Here is a 17,060-nt window from a genome sequence, read left to right on the forward strand (position 1 = left end):
CTTGGGAGTCACCGCACCTAGTGCTCCGATTACCACGGGGACCACCGTTACCTTCACCCTCCACATCCTCTCGAGCTCTTCTCTGAGCCCTTGGTATTTCTCCAGCTTCTCGTGTTCCTTCTTCCTGATATTGCTGTCATTCGGAACCGCTACATCGATCACTACGGCCGTCTTCTTCTGTTTGTCTACCACCACTATGTCCGGTTGGTTAGCCACCACCATTTTGTCCGTCTGTATCTGGAAGTCCCACAGGATCTTAGCTCGGTCATTCTCCACCACCCTTGGGGGCATCTCCCATTTTGACCTCGGGACTTCCAGGTTATACTCGGCACAGATGTTCCTGTACACTATGCCGGCCACTTGGTTATGGCGTTCCATGTATGCCTTGCCTGCTAGCATCTTGCACCCTGCTGTTATGTGCTGGATTGTCTCTGGGGCATCTTTACACAGCCTGCACCTGGGGTCTTGCCTGGTGTGATAGACCCCAGCCTCTATGGATCTTGTGCTCAGAGCTTGTTCTTGTGCTGCCATGATTAGTGCCTCTGTGCTGTCTTTCAGTCCAGCTTTGTCCAGCCACTGGTAGGATTTCTGGATATCAGCCACCTCCTCTATCTGCCGGTGGTACATACCGTGCAGGGGCCTGTCCTTCCATGCTGGTTCCTCGTCTCCCTCCTCTTTCTTGGGTTTCTGCTGCCTGAGGTATTCACTGAGCACTCAGTCAGTTGGGGCCATCTTCCCAATGTATTCTTGGATGTTCGTTGTCTCATCCTGGACTGTGGTGCTGACACTCACCAGTCCCCGGCCCCCTTCCTTCCGCTTAGCATACAGCCTCAGGGTGCTGGACTTGGGGTGAAACCCTCCATGCATGGTAAGGAGCTTTCTTGTCTTTATGTCAGTGGCTTCTATCTCCTCCTTTGGCCAGCCTATTACCCCAGCAGGGTACCTGATCACGGGCAGGGCGTACGTGTTGATGGCCCGGATCTTGTTCTTACCATTCAGCTGACTCCTCAGGACTTGCCTGACCCTCTGCAGGTACTTGGTGGTTGCAGCTTTTCTAGCGGCCTCTTCATGGTTCCCATTCGCCTGCGGGATCCCCAAGTACTTGTAACTGTCCTCTATGTCTGCAATGTTGCCTTCTGGTAGTTCAATCCCCTCAGTTCTGACTACCTTCCCTCTCTTTGTTACCATCCGACTACACTTCTCCAGTCCGAACGACATTCCAATGTCATTGCTGTATAGCCTGGTAGTGTGGATCAGTGAATCGATGTCTCGTTCACTCTTGGCATACAGCTTGATGTCATCCATGTACAGGAGGTGGCTGACAACTGCTCCGTTCCGTAGTCTGTATCCGTAGCCAGTCTTGTTAATGATCTCACTGAGGGGGTTCAGGCCTATGCAGAACAGCAGTGGGGACAGAGCATCTCCTTGGTAGATCCCGCACTTGATGGTGACTTGTGCTATGGGCTTGGAGTTGGCCTCTAGTGTTGTACGCCACATCCCCATTGAGTTCCTGATGAAGGCTCTTAGGGTCCCATTGATCTTGTACAATTCTAGGCATTCCAGTATCCAGCTGTGGGGCATTGAGTCATAGGCCTTCTTGTAATCAATCCAGGCAGTGCACAGGTTGGTCAGTCTGGTCTTGCAGTCTCGGCTGATTGTTCTGTCTACCAGTAGCTGGTGTTTTGCGCCTCTGGTATTCTTGCCAATTCCTTTCTGTGTCCCGCTCATGTATTGACCCATGTGCCTGTTCATCTTAGCCGATATGATGCCTGACAGGAGCTTCCATGTAGTACTGAGGCAGGTTATTGGTCGGTAGTTGGAGGGGACCGGTCCCTTCTTGGGGTCCTTGGGGATCAGGACCGTCCGGCCTTCAGTTAGCCATTCCGGGTGTATCTCGTTAACTAGCAGCTGGTTCATTTGTGCTGCCAGACGCTCGTGGAGTGCAGTTAGCTTCTTCAGCCAGTAGGCGTGAACCATGTCGGGCCCTGGTGCTGTCCAACTCTTCATACTGGAGACCCTTTCTTGGATATCTGCCACTGTGATGGTTACTGGACCCTGTTCAGGGAGGTCGCTGTGGTCTGCCCTCAGATCCTCTAGCCACTGAGCATTGCCGTTATGGGTTGCATCCTTCTCCCATATGCTCTTCCAGTATTGCTTCGTCTCCAGCCTTGGTGGTGCTGTTCTCTTATTGTTCCCTTGCCACTGAGAGTACACCTTTGCTGGTTCTGTGGAGAACAGCTGGTTTATTCTCCTGCCTTCTATCTCTCTGGTGTACCTCCTCAAGCGGCTGGCCAAGGCTGTGAGTCTTTGCTTGGCAGTTTCCAAGGCCTCAGGTATGGACAGCTTGCTGTATTTCTTAGGCACCTTATTCGTCGCACCTTTCTGCAACTCCGTTAGTTGGCTAACCTCTCTCCGTCCTACTTTGATCTTGCCCTCTAGCCTCCTTCTCCATGGAGGGTACTGCCCCTTGTGGCTGTTCAACTTGTAGCCAAGCATCTCACTGATCACTGCTGCCGTATTGTAGATCAGCTTGTTAGTGTTAGATATATATATAGATATATATATATCTATATATATATAGAGAGAGAGAGATATATAGATAGATAGATAGATAGAGATAGATATATAGAGATATATAGAGATATATATATATATATAGAGATATAGATATATATAGTATATACACTGGGTGAATGTGCAGTAGTAGCAGCAAGGACCCTTGATGTCCTTGACACGCAAGCTCGCACCACGCTCCATTGGTCTTTATGAAATTGATTCTGTCATTAATTAGTCATGTCACATAAGCATTGTTATTGTTACTGTATAAAAGCTGTATTAACAGCATTATGAAAACAGTGAGATGTTCTATAACAGTCACCCTTTAAACAGGTATGGGTCTCTCTTGTTGTTGACAGAAATGAAGTTCTGGTTTCTTTTGCATTTATAGCAGCTTTTTCATTATGAGGAATAATAGTTACTGACCAGAAAACAAAAAGTCATAGGTGGAGAGAATGAAAACATAAAAGTTCTTTCTGTTACTGGTTTTAAACGGCTTTCAGCTGAGTAAAAGCAGCTGATTACCGTTAAGAGGTACAAAGAAGGGCAAATTAGTATGATGCTGTAATTGGACTAGAAAAAACAGATGGAAGCAGAAAGTTCTAAGGGTGATCCACTAACAATTCTCCAATTTCTAAACACAAACGTAGTCAGTTTATTTCAGTAATCACCAACACCATTTAACAAGAGCAGCCCAAATTGACCGGTCGCAAATAAAGAACAACTAACAACAGAGGCATAGCTTGTTGCCTCTGTTGTGATGGAAACAATATTGTATAAGTCTAGGTTTTATATATGTGTTTTTCCCATGGTAATTCAGACTAGGGAGAGGCCACAGAGGGAAAATCGATTTGCTCTAAGGCAATGGTGAAATCTTTAGTCAGACACTGAGTGGGGACTTGGTGGATCAGGGCAGACGCTCTGGATGAATCCTGAAACATGTGATGGAGGGCAAAACCATGTAATCTGTGTGTAACAGCTGTGTAGTGGTGTAGAAGAACGCCGAACATTATTTACCATTAGATCCAGAGCGATCCAATAAAGCTACTGCTGTGCCACATGTGCAAAAATACACACCCCTTTTTTCTGAATGCTGCGTGATATTGCAGGTATTTTACTGAACTCAAAGGAAAAAAAAAAATCAGATACACACCCAGGTGTGGACAACACTCAGTCTCAATCTGTGAGTCGAATGCCTCTACAAAATCCAGAGTTACAGTAAATGGCATTATTCTAACAAGTTTAACAACAGCCTGAGGTCCAATAACAGCTGTTTTGACAGATACTTTCAGTGTTACGTAACAAACACAATATGTAACAGAAAAGAAGAAAAGAACAGCTCAGAAAAAGGTAAGCTATCGAGGTGAGGACTTGAGTGACGACCTATAGGACAGACCGAAAACTCTGGCAGGCAGCTGTGCCACTGTGGCGTTAAAGGGATTGTTCAAATAAGAGTGTTGGCAGCTATGTCAAGCGCAAATGAGTTAAAAGATGATTTTCATTCAGTATGAAACAATGGCACACACAGCAGTAAACTGCCTACCGCAAACCTCAGTAAATTACAGCTGTAAGACTGACTTCTCAATTCTCCCTTCCCAAATGTTTCTACTCTGAAAAAGAAACTCCTGAAAATGCATGTGCAATGAGGCCAGCCACAAAAATAAATGTCTTCATGCCTTTACATTGCTAACCTTTTATTATAGCGCTATTATAAATCCCCCAAAATAGCATTTTAATGCAAACAGATTACAAACTCTGTATTAAGAAGTGACATTACTATATGTGAATTGTTATAATTTCCTTTTTTCTTTGTATGTAGATGTCAACCTTAACGGTTAAACACAATTACTGAAAACTCAGTTTCCCCAAAGCACGGTGGCAGAGATAGAAATAATATTGAGACAAAGCAATGCCTTTTGGAAAAAGAGCAAAGATAAAGAAAAAAAGTAGTAAACAAGAAAAGTTTTACAATTCACCTTATAGGTACTTTTTCAATCAGTCTAGTGTTCACACACATTGTTCTGGTTTGGACAGCAGGGTACTGAGGTCTTTAAAAAAAGAAAAAGAAAAGAAACAACAACAGAAAAAGCATGCTGCACTAACTATACAATGTCCAATGCTGAGGCAATAAATCCCTACAGTATTCTTTTATTCTTTATATGTGTTCTGATAGGCCCTTTATTAGATTATTTAACAAACACTATAAATTGGCAGCCAAGGAAGTTGAAATGGCTGTGCTCTTTTGACAGAGGTGAAAGTAGTTATAAAACCATTCTCCAAACCAATATTTCATGCAAATTCTAAAGAAATGTTCAACCTGGAAAGAGCTTTATGGAAGAAAGGTTATACATGCAATTTACAAAGGTCACTATAAAAGATTCATTTTTTGAAACCAATCTGTTTTACTGTTTTCCCAATACAATAACCCTGGCTCTTCAGTTTCAACATGTACATCTAGATCTGTACACAATGTCAGTGATAAATGTGAGCCTTAGGAGAAGCTCTTACAATACAAAATACAAAATCATAACATGCACTATTAATATTTTTTTATTCAATGTAGTTGCTAACCTTGTAGATATAATGCATTAATTTAAAACTGCCATAAAACAAAAAGAGTGTTGAGTTTGATATTGTAAGATCACTGGCCTTGTGTTTCTTAAGATGTGCTGTTCACACTAAACATGGTTGTCTTGTACTGTGCCCATGCACGACTGTACTCCCTTCCCCCTTGTCTGCTGGACTGCACTCACACTGTGCTTTATGATCCAGGCCTGAGCACGCATCAATTTGTCTCAGCATCTCAATAAGCTTTCTCCCCATTTCATGCACACACGCTTTTGAAAAGCACTCTTGTGAGCACAATGAGGTTCACAATTTTATGCATTTTGTGTCTTAATTTGGACAGGGTTTTGTTTTGTTTTTTTGAGCGGCGACACACTATTCTCTCACATGCCTTACAGATTTATAAATTACTTAATGCATTGACTTTCTCAGAGGCAATGGGTGTTTGAGTTTCATGCTTGGGCAGAAAACATATGCCCACATCTTGGACAGACAACATGCGCTCCTCACACAGTAGCAGTGATCATATTTGTTAAAGGAACTGGTACAGCCTAGCGTGAGTAAAACCTTGAATTTAACTTTACATAATGTAATTGATTCAACATATCTCCTCGAATTTGTATGTGTGTTAGTTTCCTGTTCATTTCTGGGGTTTGCTTCATATTTTTTTGGTAATTGATTTTCCTCTTTGTTTCCTGTAACTTTACATTCTGTCTTTGTCTTCCCAACACCGATTCCACCTGTTTTTTGTTTTCTTATTGGATCTCTGTGTATACTTTGGCCTGTCCCTCCTTCATTTTTTGTCTCTATTTTTCTTATGCCCCTTTCTGGATTCCTATTTTGTTTTACCAAGTACATGACATGTTTTATTGCCAGTCAATAAAGCCTCAGCTTTTGTATTAATCCTGGCGCAGTGTTCTGCATTTGAGTTGTCTCCTGTAGAATCACAATAAGGATATTAATTTTGAATTATAAGATTTATTATAAAGTTTTAAATGAGTAAAAGTAATTAGCATGTCTTTGAAGATCATTCTTTGTGATCATAGTTTAATCTCCTTGCTAAGCATAAAGAAAATCATCGCTTTTTGTTACAAGTCTCAGAGCCATTAATAAATTATCTGATGATAAATAACCACACTGACCTTTCAAGTGAAAATTTGATGCATAATATGAAATGTGCAATATGAAATACTACTCACCAAAAAATTTAAAGTGAAATTAAAGCTAGTACTTCAAACTTACTCTGATTAAACAGAGATAAATCAAACTTTGGGCATTTTGAAGGATTTCTTAGTGAATTAGACATAGTTTTTCATTTCTACTCCATGTCAAACTAGTAGTGCATGTAATATAAAGCAGTTTTTGCTTGACAGATAATCATTAAGTGTCCCCGCAAGACAGGGGCACTTTGTGTGTGTGAACTCAAAGAACAGTGTGCTTGTGTCTCTCCCTTAACATACCTCATCACTTTCACTGCCAATAAAGTCATCCTCGGGCTGGACATCATACCGCCTCCCAATCTTGCTCTGAACCTGATGATCTCCCATCTCCATCTTCTCCTGGTCACCCTGGCCTTGTCCTCGTTTGGGTGAGTGAGGCTGGGATGAGAAAGTGAACACCTCCTTTTGCAGAGTGAGCTGAGGCTCAGACCCTTCATTACTCTCCCAGCTGTTCCAGACCTTCAGGTCAGAAGGCAAACCTTGCTGCACAGAGCACAGTTGAGACTCTGTGACCATGAGTGCTGAACTTTCCTTTGCAGGAGTGTGACACTCATCTAAATGAAAGATGATAAAATAAGATCAAGTAACAAAAGAATAGTTGCAAGGAAATGTTATTAAGAGTTTTAAATGTACAAATTCCCAAGTATGTCTTTCACAACGCATGTAAACAATTAGACATGGAGTCAAATTACAATGAGCAATAAATCACTGTTTTATTACTTTTTAATCATACGGTTACTGTCATTCTAATTTGATTTGAATATGTGCACACGAAATTCATAATAACGATATAATAGGGTTGCAAATCATTCAACGACCTGGCAAAATAAGCATTAATGAAGTTATCCTGCACCGACATGTTTGTATTGCTTATTAACAACCCTGCTAGGTTAATTAGGTACAGTGAAACGTTATAGACAAAGAAAGAAGAAAAACATCAGTAGTAAGAAAACCATTTTACTGCTAATTTGTCACTGATGAAATGTCACCTATGCCAACTTTATATACATATATGTATATACATAGCAAAGAGAATAAAAGCTTGTTTTAGCCTTTAATGAATGCTGCATCCACTTCTGTTGGTATGCGAGAAACAATGAATCCTTATACTGCGAGATAAGCCTGAGATCACAGAAAGGGGCACCTAAATTTGAATGAGTGAGCACATTTGAATCTCTCGACAGTATAATCACTTTCTCTAATTGCCCACTGTGTGGCAAACCCTGTGCCCAGGAGATGTCCCTCTGACTTTTATTTAATGCGCCACATTACCATTAATGAACTAACTGCTTTCCGTCTGTGGGCAGGGCTGCAGCAAAGGAGCTTACTGCTGGAGAAACATCCATAATTGAGCTTTCGGAACACATGCACTCACTTCACAAGGACAATGTGGGTATAGGTGTGTCCGTGTGTGTGTGGGGTAGCAGTGCGGGGAGAGTTTGTGGGGGAGGGATCCCACAAGTGGCCTTGACACAGGTTATGCAAAATTAAAAAGGGGGGAAAAGCTTGTGTCCAATGTAGAATGAGATCTTTTAAAATTCATGCAACACTTCAACAATCCAGTTTAAAAAGTAAGAGTGGGAACACATATTGTTTTTCTCAAGCATAAACAAAGTGCTTATTAAAATCATAACATGCAAAGCAGTCATCAAAATCACCCAGCATGTACATTGCTCTAGTTTGTCTCGTGTTCCCATCTCTTGCTGTCGTGCTTAACTTTTACTGATATCACACATCTTCCAGGTGTCTATTTACGGCTGCTTTAAGCCTCATCGGCTACATGTTCTGACTTTTCTGCTAGGGTCAGAGGCTGGTGCTTGCTCTCCTGCCTGCTGGATGAAGGACTGCAGCTTTCCCAGCTTTCACTATTCCCTCTATGGTGCTGAGGTACAGCATCCCAAGGAGATGTTAACCATAACTGAAACACCTAATAATATAAAAGAATAGTACACCTTTAGCCCACCACAACACACATAGAATAGACACTCAACTGCCACTTTATTAGGCACACCAGCTCATTAATGAAAATATTAAATCAGGTAATCACTAATAGCCAACAGAAATGGTTAGGATGACATGCAAATGAAATGTTCAAATAAAACATTAAAATGGGGAAAGAAAATGATTTTAGTGTCTCTGAACATGGAATGGCTGTTGGTGCCAGACGAGCTAGAGTATTTTAGAAACTGTTGATCTGCTGGGATTTTCCCACACAACCATCTCTAGAGTTTGCAGAGAATTGTCTGAAAAAGATCAAATATCCACCGAGCAGGCAGCTCTCTGGGTGGGAATGCCTTGTTGATTCCAGAGGTCAGAGGAGAATGGTCAGGCTGCTTTGAGCTGATAGGAAGGCAAAGTACAGTAACTGAAATAAGCTCAAATAAACGAAACCAAGGTATGCAGAAGAACAATTCTGAACGCACAAGATGTCAGACTTTAAAACAGACAGACAGCAGCAGCATCAGAAGACCACACCAGGTTCTGCTTCTGCCAGCTATGAACAGGAAATTGCAGCTAAAACTTGTATAGGTTCACCAAAATTGGAAGAAGAAGACTGAAAATTCCCTGCCTGATCTGATAAGTCTTGCTTTCTATTGCTACACTTGGATGGTAGGATCAGAATTTGGCATAAACTACCAAAAAGCATGGCTCCGGTATCCCTTGAATTAAGGCCCCCTATTACCAACTGAGCATTGTTTGAACATCACAGCCTACATAAATATTGCTGATGATCATCCATCCCTTTATAACCACAGTGTGACCATATGTGACACAAAGCTCATATCTCTAATAGAGCTCCTTTGGAATGTGGTAGAACAGGAGATTTATATCATGGATGTGGAATTTACAAATCTGCAGCATCTGTGTGATGCTACATGTCATCATGGACTAAAATCTCTGAGGAATGTTTCCAGTAACTGGTTGAACCTACACCACAAAGAATTAAGGCAGTGCTGAAGGCAAAATGGGGTCCAAGTGGCTGGTGAGTTTATACAGTGCATACAACTTACTTGATGATGTTTGCTTTTCTCCTCCAGCACTGATGACTCTCAGCTTCTTAGATCCCTTCTTGTCAACTGCTCTTTTTTTAGGGGGATGTGGCTGTAAACTGCCAGATGCTCCTACATAATGTACTTTCAACATTACAAAAGCTTTATAACACAAAACAGTCAAACAACAATGTTATTAGAGCTTGCCAGAAGCATATCTGTGAATTGATTATGCACCGTGAAAATCCTTATTAATGAAGGCATTTCAGTAACTGAGCTTCTTACATTCATTCAGTGAGGAGAATATTTCCAGCTACATTATGTTCAGCTGAATTAGGGAATTTTAATCATCCCATTTTTTTCATTCTGTCATGCTCAAAGAATGCTGTATTACCAGCCATAAAAGCTGTTATTAGGTGCTTGAAAGAGCATGTTCTGAGAAAGAGGACTCTTATTTTGTTCGTTTGTTGATTCTGATGCATTTACTGATGTCTAGTATCTGGAAGAAATGAAAAGGCAAAGTAACCATCTATGCTCTAAGGGAAAAGATGCACTGGAAATCAAGTATATTAAAACCCCACTATTATATTAAAACTTTTTTACTCTTTGAGGATTTAGTGTCAAAAACCATTCACAGGTACTGAGGTAATGGCAGCTAGTTTTGCACTGAAGATTTGTGATAAAATCTGTTTCAGTTAGTTTCATTATACCAATGTTTAGTTCAAAGTATGATGAAAATGTTTTTGCAGACCACAATTTAAGTTCATAAAATAGGCATTAGTTGTTTTGTGCCTATATCTAACACTTCACATCAGCAAGTATAAGGTGAATCTGCTTCACAAACCTAAACTCTAATGAACTCTTCATTTCCTTTGTTGGCAAATTAGATAAAGTGGTCCTCAAGACCTGCACAGATTCAACAATAACATATCTGCCCAGTAACTGAAAGGTCACAGTGCAAAACTGCAATGCCCCTGGTTTGATTACAGCCAGCGGGTGTGTTGCATATCACACCACTCTCTCACCCAATGTTCTGTTTCCTTCTTTGCTGTCAGCTATTCAATTAAGGCGTGATGCCAAAAAAACACATCTAAAAAAATATGACCTAATGAGGGTGTGGGGAGTAGTGCTTGTAGTATCTGTTTAATAACCCATCATCATTCTGCTCAGCATCGGCACAGAAAAAAATGAGCAGAGGAAGTGAAAATAATATATTTTTTTGGCTTCTTTCCAAAGACTATTTTTGTTCTTCAGGTTTCAGCCTCTTTTTTTCTTTTTGGGTTAAAGAACTGTGTTTTTTTAATCCCTGTTGAAACCCCTAAATATCATTTTACAATTAAATATTTATCTAGTCCCATTTCCTGGGTTCTTCCTCATTTTCTAAACCTTGTTTAATGTGGCATGGGTTCCTGCAGATACACAACACTCCCAGTCCACACAGACATATGTTACAATGGTGTACATGCAGCCCAGAAAAGCATAACTTCAGCTTGAGCTAGTGTACAAAGAAATAGAAAGAAAAAGAAACAAACAAACAGATAATAGATAAATAAAGTCTGTAACAAGCAATGCTAAGTGTTTGAGTGATAAAATAGCAAGATGAACAGGGTTTGTTCATAGATAGCATTCAGACTCAATAAATCACTCTCTGTACTCTGTCAAATTTACCCTCATTGAGAATGTGGGAAGGTTCTCCATGTGATAAATTCTCACTCTGGTTGGTAATGCTCTGACTTTCTGTAGTAACCTTTTGGTTCATTCTACTCGATCCCTGTGGGACGTAACCAAAGGAAACATACAAGTTCAGAGACAAATTTATTCTGTTTTGTAGTAAATACAATTTATGGCAGGCATACAAATCATTCAGAGAGATATGCTGTAGGTTCTTACAGGATTGGCTAGATTACTAATTTGGAAAGGAAAAACAGAGACTACATTTCTTTCAGCTCCATCTTATGTTACCTTGCTTTTTCTTCCAGTTAGGAGAGGTGGTCCAGAGGCTCTGGAGCCTGAGGCTGTGTGTAAAATGCCCTGGGGCCTGGTTCTCCGATAACAGGTTGATCTGGCAGTGGTAGGAACTGCACAAAAGTAAGGCATTCCCATTAGTTATTGATCTGAATTGATTAGTTCCTGTAGGATTTCTCTTATGCTAATACATAAGGCCATTTCAGTTTGAAGGGCACAGACCAGCATATTAAGATGAGGAAAGAGCTGTGTTCTTTCAAACTAAAAAGATCCCTTAAAGTCCCTTTGTAACTGTGAATAAAAATCTTTAGAACGTTCCCTTTTATGTAGATTATATACTGCAATATGTTTTTTTTAATTAAATTTCTTAAACTATATTGCAAACATAATCAATCAAGAAAATACTATGCACTTTACTAATGCTTAGCATTTTAATTAGAGTCTAATGGGCAAAATATTTTATGAGGAATGAAAATTAATGATTGGATACAAATTTGACTCTACTGCTGAGCTGATATAACGGATGTTTTTCTTTAATCTAACAATCTGTTCCATTTCATCATGTGAAAATAATGGGCTACAGTGGGAGATGTGATATGGCGACAACTTGACCCCGCTGTATCTGTGCCAGGACTCATCAGGACCACCTCTGCTGATGTTAACAGCCAAACACACTTTCTTGTAAAGCCTCATCAGAAGAGTGAGCAAATACTTTGCTCTCCACAAAACACGCACACACACACACACACACACACACACACACATACACACTACAATAAAAAACAGGCAGAGCTTTGGTGGATTTAAGAAGAGAAAGAGATGATGTTGCCCCTGTGTGATACAGCAAGTTAAATTAATTGAACTTTACTGCTGGAATGTGTACATTCCTCCTGAAACTTGAAAAAGAGTGATATAACCGCAAGAACTACAACAAGATCTATGTCTGCATAAGCTACAAATATTTTTAGAACAGACTTTAATTTCTGAGAAATTTTTGTCTTTGGGATTAAGAGAACGTCTTTGCTGAAGCACAGAGATAATCAGGGCTTGTTTGTTGTTGCATGATACAAAGTGCTGTAGCTTACTTTTAACAGTTTCTGACACTTTGGCTATTGAAGGATCAGCATTCACCCAGCAATTCTGTCAAATTCAAAATTGGATGCCTACTTTAATAGCAATCGTTTTAATTATGATTAGGAATGTTATGCTAATAATGCAGATGCTAATTATGAAAAGATATTTCTTGTGCATGGTTACTGCTCTCTTCTATGGGCACTGCTGGTTGACTCAACATGACTTAGACAGCTGTCAGAACAAATAAATATGCACTGATAAAAAAGGCCACAAAGGTGACAGAAGTGGATTACTGGTGCATGTCTTTTTGTATGAGGAGATAATTGCAGCTCCTTGAGTACAGGTGAGGCACAAATGAACACAAAAATGAAGACCACGGGAATTTCATTCCAGGAAAACAAAGTGATTATCATCACAGTGCCTTTGTAGCAAACACTTTCTCTACATGCAACCATTTGTGAACCGTTTCCTATTCATCTGTATAAATAAGTAAGTTCATGGGTGGACTGTGGCTCATATTGTGTACTCTCAATGTTACTCTCAAAACAATCAACGCTATGAACCTGCTGTAATCCATTAAAGAAGACCTACACTAAAGGACAAAAATATCTGACAAATTCTGTTCACCCTGTGAACATTACATTAATTTGAAATGTTATAACACACCACTATTATGCTATAGTAACTATCACATCTCCTCTGGGGTCAAGAGCTTTGCACGGATTTTTAAATCCAGCTGCAGGGATTTCATCCACAACATTGTTGGTGGAGTCAGGCACTGATGCTGAAGATAAGGCCTGTCTTTGAGTCTGCACTCCAATTTATCCCAACAGCGCTCAGTGGCATTGAACTCAGATTTTGTGCAGAAAAATTACTTCACACCTAACTTATAAAGCCTTTTTCTTTACAAACCTGGCTTTGTGCAAAGGGGTACTGTTATCCTTCCAGATAAAACTCCTTCCTCCAAACTGTTGCTGAAAAGACTACCAATCTCAAAAACAAAGGGTCCTACTCCAAATAGTCTAAATCGTCTTTGTTAAACAAAGCAACAGCTACTTCATATATGATTTTAATGACAGTTTACACTTTGCACGCTTTATGGTTACTTTTGATGAAATTACAATTCTCAAAATGTTTTTTGTTTGTGTCTTATCTTACGTACCACAGTCAGAGTTAGAAAGACCAGTCCTCAAATCTGTCTTTCGCACATTTTCCCTGTTGAACACCTGAATGACTTGGTTCACGTCTGGTGGGAACTGGCAACTGCGTGGGATTAAGTCCATTAGACCAGCTCCACTGCGAAACATGTCTAGATTGGAAAAAGTAACAATCTCACACTAATATTAGCTATAAAATAAGCTCAAACACATTATTACAATATATAACATCACACCACAAAAGTAACACTTTGATCAACTGAAAAATACGAACTGACCGAGACACCCTTTTTGGTAGATAGAGTAGGTGTGCAGTAGGCAGCCAGTAATGTGCAGCTGTTATCACTGCTGAGCCATATCAGCCTTGAACAAAATCTACCACTGAGTTCTCAGCCAGCCACAGAAAAACAGCCAACTGTTTGTCTCTCTATCTCTCCAAACACACAAACATAATTTCACACAAACCCACAAGAACAAAGACCACTGGCTTGCTTCTGTGGCAAGTACTTAGGTACTGTATCTTTATTAAACACATTTGGAGTAGCGTATTGGGTAAGTCGATAAAACTTCAAAATTTGAAACCAGCAACCATCTACTTTACCATCATCTGACATTCCTGCATGCTCCGTTCTTACAGTGAAGATTCTCCGGACTTTGCAGGTAGCGAACAACGTGATGCCATCCAGTGTCAAAAATCCCTTGAACAGTTCACCGCTCAGTGATACAAGGTCGATGCATAATGTTGACCACTGAGACAACACATACAATATTAATTTGTAGTTAAAAGCACCACACACAGATAAAGATCAATACCTACTAAGAAACATGGAGAAGGAAAAAAACAAACAAACAAAAAACAAACAAACAGCTGACAGCAAATTTAATACTAAAGGAATGTCAAAGATGAATAAGATACTCACAACATTGCGTTTCAGTCCAACAAAAGGTATCTTTGCATGCAAAAGTGTGGCAGACACCTCTTTATGCACTGTTGATAAGTGGAGTCTTCTTTTTAGGCCCTCTGAATCAGTTATCCTGTGATTAACAGACAGCAAAGTAGAACATGAATTATCACCAGCATCAGTAGTGCCACTAAGAAATCATGACCTGTGAAAACAAAAAGCTTTATTGGTCTCTAGAGTAAGCTCTTAAAGATGTTTTCACTTTTATCTCACGCTGTGAAATCAGCTGTCATGACATACTCAAATGGAAGAAGAACAACGACACACAATGTTTTCACCAATTCTTAAAATAGTGTGCGAGTAAATAAGCAGGTAAGTGTAAGAAAATCATTTCAGGCAATATCTCTCCCTGATGCTCTTGATATCCAAACAGCAGTTTCTACTGCATACTGTAAGCTGCAGTTTACCAAAGATTTTTTGGGGTAAATATAGAATTTACCAAATTAGACTGAAATAGAATAAAGATTGAAATAATGAAACAATGTAGAGTGGCATTCTTCTTTCAGTGACTAAATGCTGCAGTGACGATATATGAACACACAATTGCATTATGCAATCAGAGCCACTAAATGCAAACTGTGGAGAAAAACAGCGAGCACTTGACATTCACATTCTACATTGTAATAATGTGGCTGTTCAGAATTTATAGTGGCACACAAGATAAAAGCCTTCTTTGTGACAAATTGTTGAACAATATCTTAATAATAAATGGTTATTTAGGCTGTTACATAACAGTCAATGAGGCACTTTGTTTTCTAAGTGGCTCGATGGGTTTTTTCCTACCAGATGTAAACAAGCTGTTTTCACTGTGAGCCCATTGTTATTCAATCACTATTTCTTTGTCACACTGTACATTACTGGAAAAGCATTTTTCACTGTACATTACAATAAGCAAGTACTCTAAGTGAGTACATAAAATGTTATTTTGTTCTGCTCGCATACATTTTTCAGCCAGAATGTTAAAGATTTATACCAAAATGTTGAAGTCAGTCAATTGAATTAACATTTATAACATTTGTACCATAAGAACAATCTCTGCGCTACTTACACAAGCTCAGCAGAAAAGTCATGACCGTGAGAAACATTGACTTGAAGCACCAAAAATCTTTGGAGAAGTCCAACTAAGAAAAAAACAAACAAACGAAAAGAACGAGTTACTATTAATATTTAGAATTAAACAAAACAACAAGTTGCACACTTGTATGAAAGTAGTAGAGACTTACGAGACATTTTGCCATTCTCTGGCATTTGCATCTTGACTGTCTGGCTGCTTCCATCCAGACAGTAAACACATCCTTTGACTTCTTTATTATACTCCTAAGGGAGAAAATAATGCATAAGAGGAATTGCTCAGTCTCCGTGTGTTATGACCAGAAAACTACCTGTTGTGTAACTGCTCTCTGAGATCCAAAATTTATTTTGTGTATTTAGTTTTGTTTGTTTGCTTTTTATCTGAATAAGTCTGTAGCATATATGTTTAGAGAAATGCAATTGTTTCAGTCCTCATATGCAGGTGCCAGTTTGTCTTTGAGAGGATATAAAGCCTAGGTTAGTGTGATTACGTTACTGGTAATAAGCTAATAGTAAGTTAAACAAACAGCTCTAAAAAAATAAATAACTAACTTTATATATGGCTGACGGCCCTCCGCAGAGTTTCCATTTAGCCGCAGGGTCTTTTCCTTGTCCACTGAAGATCTCAACCACAGCTCCACCCTGCAAGAAACAACTAGTTCTCGCTAGCCTGCAGTCGATGTTACATCAGCCTGAAGCTCATATCAGCTCCGAGGAAATTGTATTTTTATACACAGGGCAAGAATTTTAGTAAATAAAGGGCTAAATTGATTCGGTTAAAATAAGCTTACCTGATAATTATTCCTGAACATTTTACATGACACAACGTCAGCGGTGTGAAAATACTTTTTGACGTGGGCGTACACCCCTGCTCAAATGATATAGGCAGTTGAGGAACACCAGTTTAGTTAACTCTGGACACGTCTCCATAGCAACCGGCAAAGTCCCGCTTGTAGAGCTCAAATCTCGCGAGTGTTTCTGTTTATGTTGTTTGTGTGTTTCCGTTTACCTTAACCTGAACAAAATCCCTATTAGAATACAGATTAACCCCACACTCCAAATTTGACATGTCTTATAAAGCGATACCTGACCAAAGGTTAACTAACCAGTCATTTTTCCTAAGCCTTCCGACAGAGGTAGCTAGTACTTTTTTTAATATACCTTTTGTCTGTAAAAACAAACAAGAGCCGATGGTAACTGGAATAATTAAATCGGCACAGGTGACTCAAACAATTCTCACCTGCTATTTTTATTGTAAATAGCTGTTGTCGTTTACCTGCCACTCATGAAATCCAATAGGCGAATAACCTACTTTCACTTCGTTTTTAGAAAAAATCCTGTCTGACACTCAGTTAACGCAATTTTGAAATTAATGTGATGGCAAGATTAGCGGCCTACTTCTGACAGGGTGCTATAAATTAATCAGACATAATAGTTACTCACCGTATAAATTAGCCCCATTATTGACAAAAATGTAGCACAATGAAATTTGAAAGATTT

At 39.6% G+C, this 17,060-nt stretch overlaps 1 protein-coding gene across 7 annotated transcripts in view; it reads right to left on the reverse strand.

Annotated features, from left to right (window-relative positions):
* Window positions 1-16,484, reverse strand: part of cfap20dc (CFAP20 domain containing) — a 38,071-nt gene extending 21,587 nt beyond the window's left edge. For 4 of the 7 annotated variants that reach the window (XM_086292869.1, XM_086292868.1, XM_086292867.1 and 1 more), the window contains exons 1-11: window positions 16,352-16,484; window positions 16,113-16,202; window positions 15,713-15,806; window positions 15,538-15,610; window positions 14,448-14,562; window positions 14,129-14,276; window positions 13,533-13,679; window positions 11,294-11,409; window positions 11,000-11,102; window positions 9,353-9,493; window positions 6,582-6,895 (exon numbers count right to left, since the gene is read on the reverse strand). In XM_086292869.1, the coding sequence (XP_086148995.1) occupies window positions 6,582-6,895; window positions 9,353-9,493; window positions 11,000-11,102; window positions 11,294-11,409; window positions 13,533-13,679; window positions 14,129-14,276; window positions 14,448-14,562; window positions 15,538-15,610; window positions 15,713-15,806; window positions 16,113-16,202; window positions 16,352-16,372 (1,362 nt within the window). In that variant the 5' untranslated portion in view covers window positions 16,373-16,484. The remainder of the gene's footprint in view (window positions 1-6,581; window positions 6,896-9,352; window positions 9,494-10,999; window positions 11,103-11,293; window positions 11,410-13,532; window positions 13,680-14,128; window positions 14,277-14,447; window positions 14,563-15,537; window positions 15,611-15,712; window positions 15,807-16,112; window positions 16,203-16,351) is intronic. The other 3 variants (XM_086292864.1, XM_086292865.1, XM_086292866.1) reach the window with 3 other exon arrangements.
* Window positions 16,485-17,060: the final 576 nt, after the last annotated feature.

Source organism: Aulonocara sp. 'chitande type north' Nkhata Bay, linkage group LG5 (genome assembly GCF_057382095.1).
Source record: "Aulonocara sp. 'chitande type north' Nkhata Bay isolate Kocher_YH1m ecotype deep benthic linkage group LG5, A_spYH_male_GT1.1, whole genome shotgun sequence".
NCBI lineage: Eukaryota > Metazoa > Chordata > Actinopteri > Cichliformes > Cichlidae > Aulonocara > Aulonocara sp. 'chitande type north' Nkhata Bay.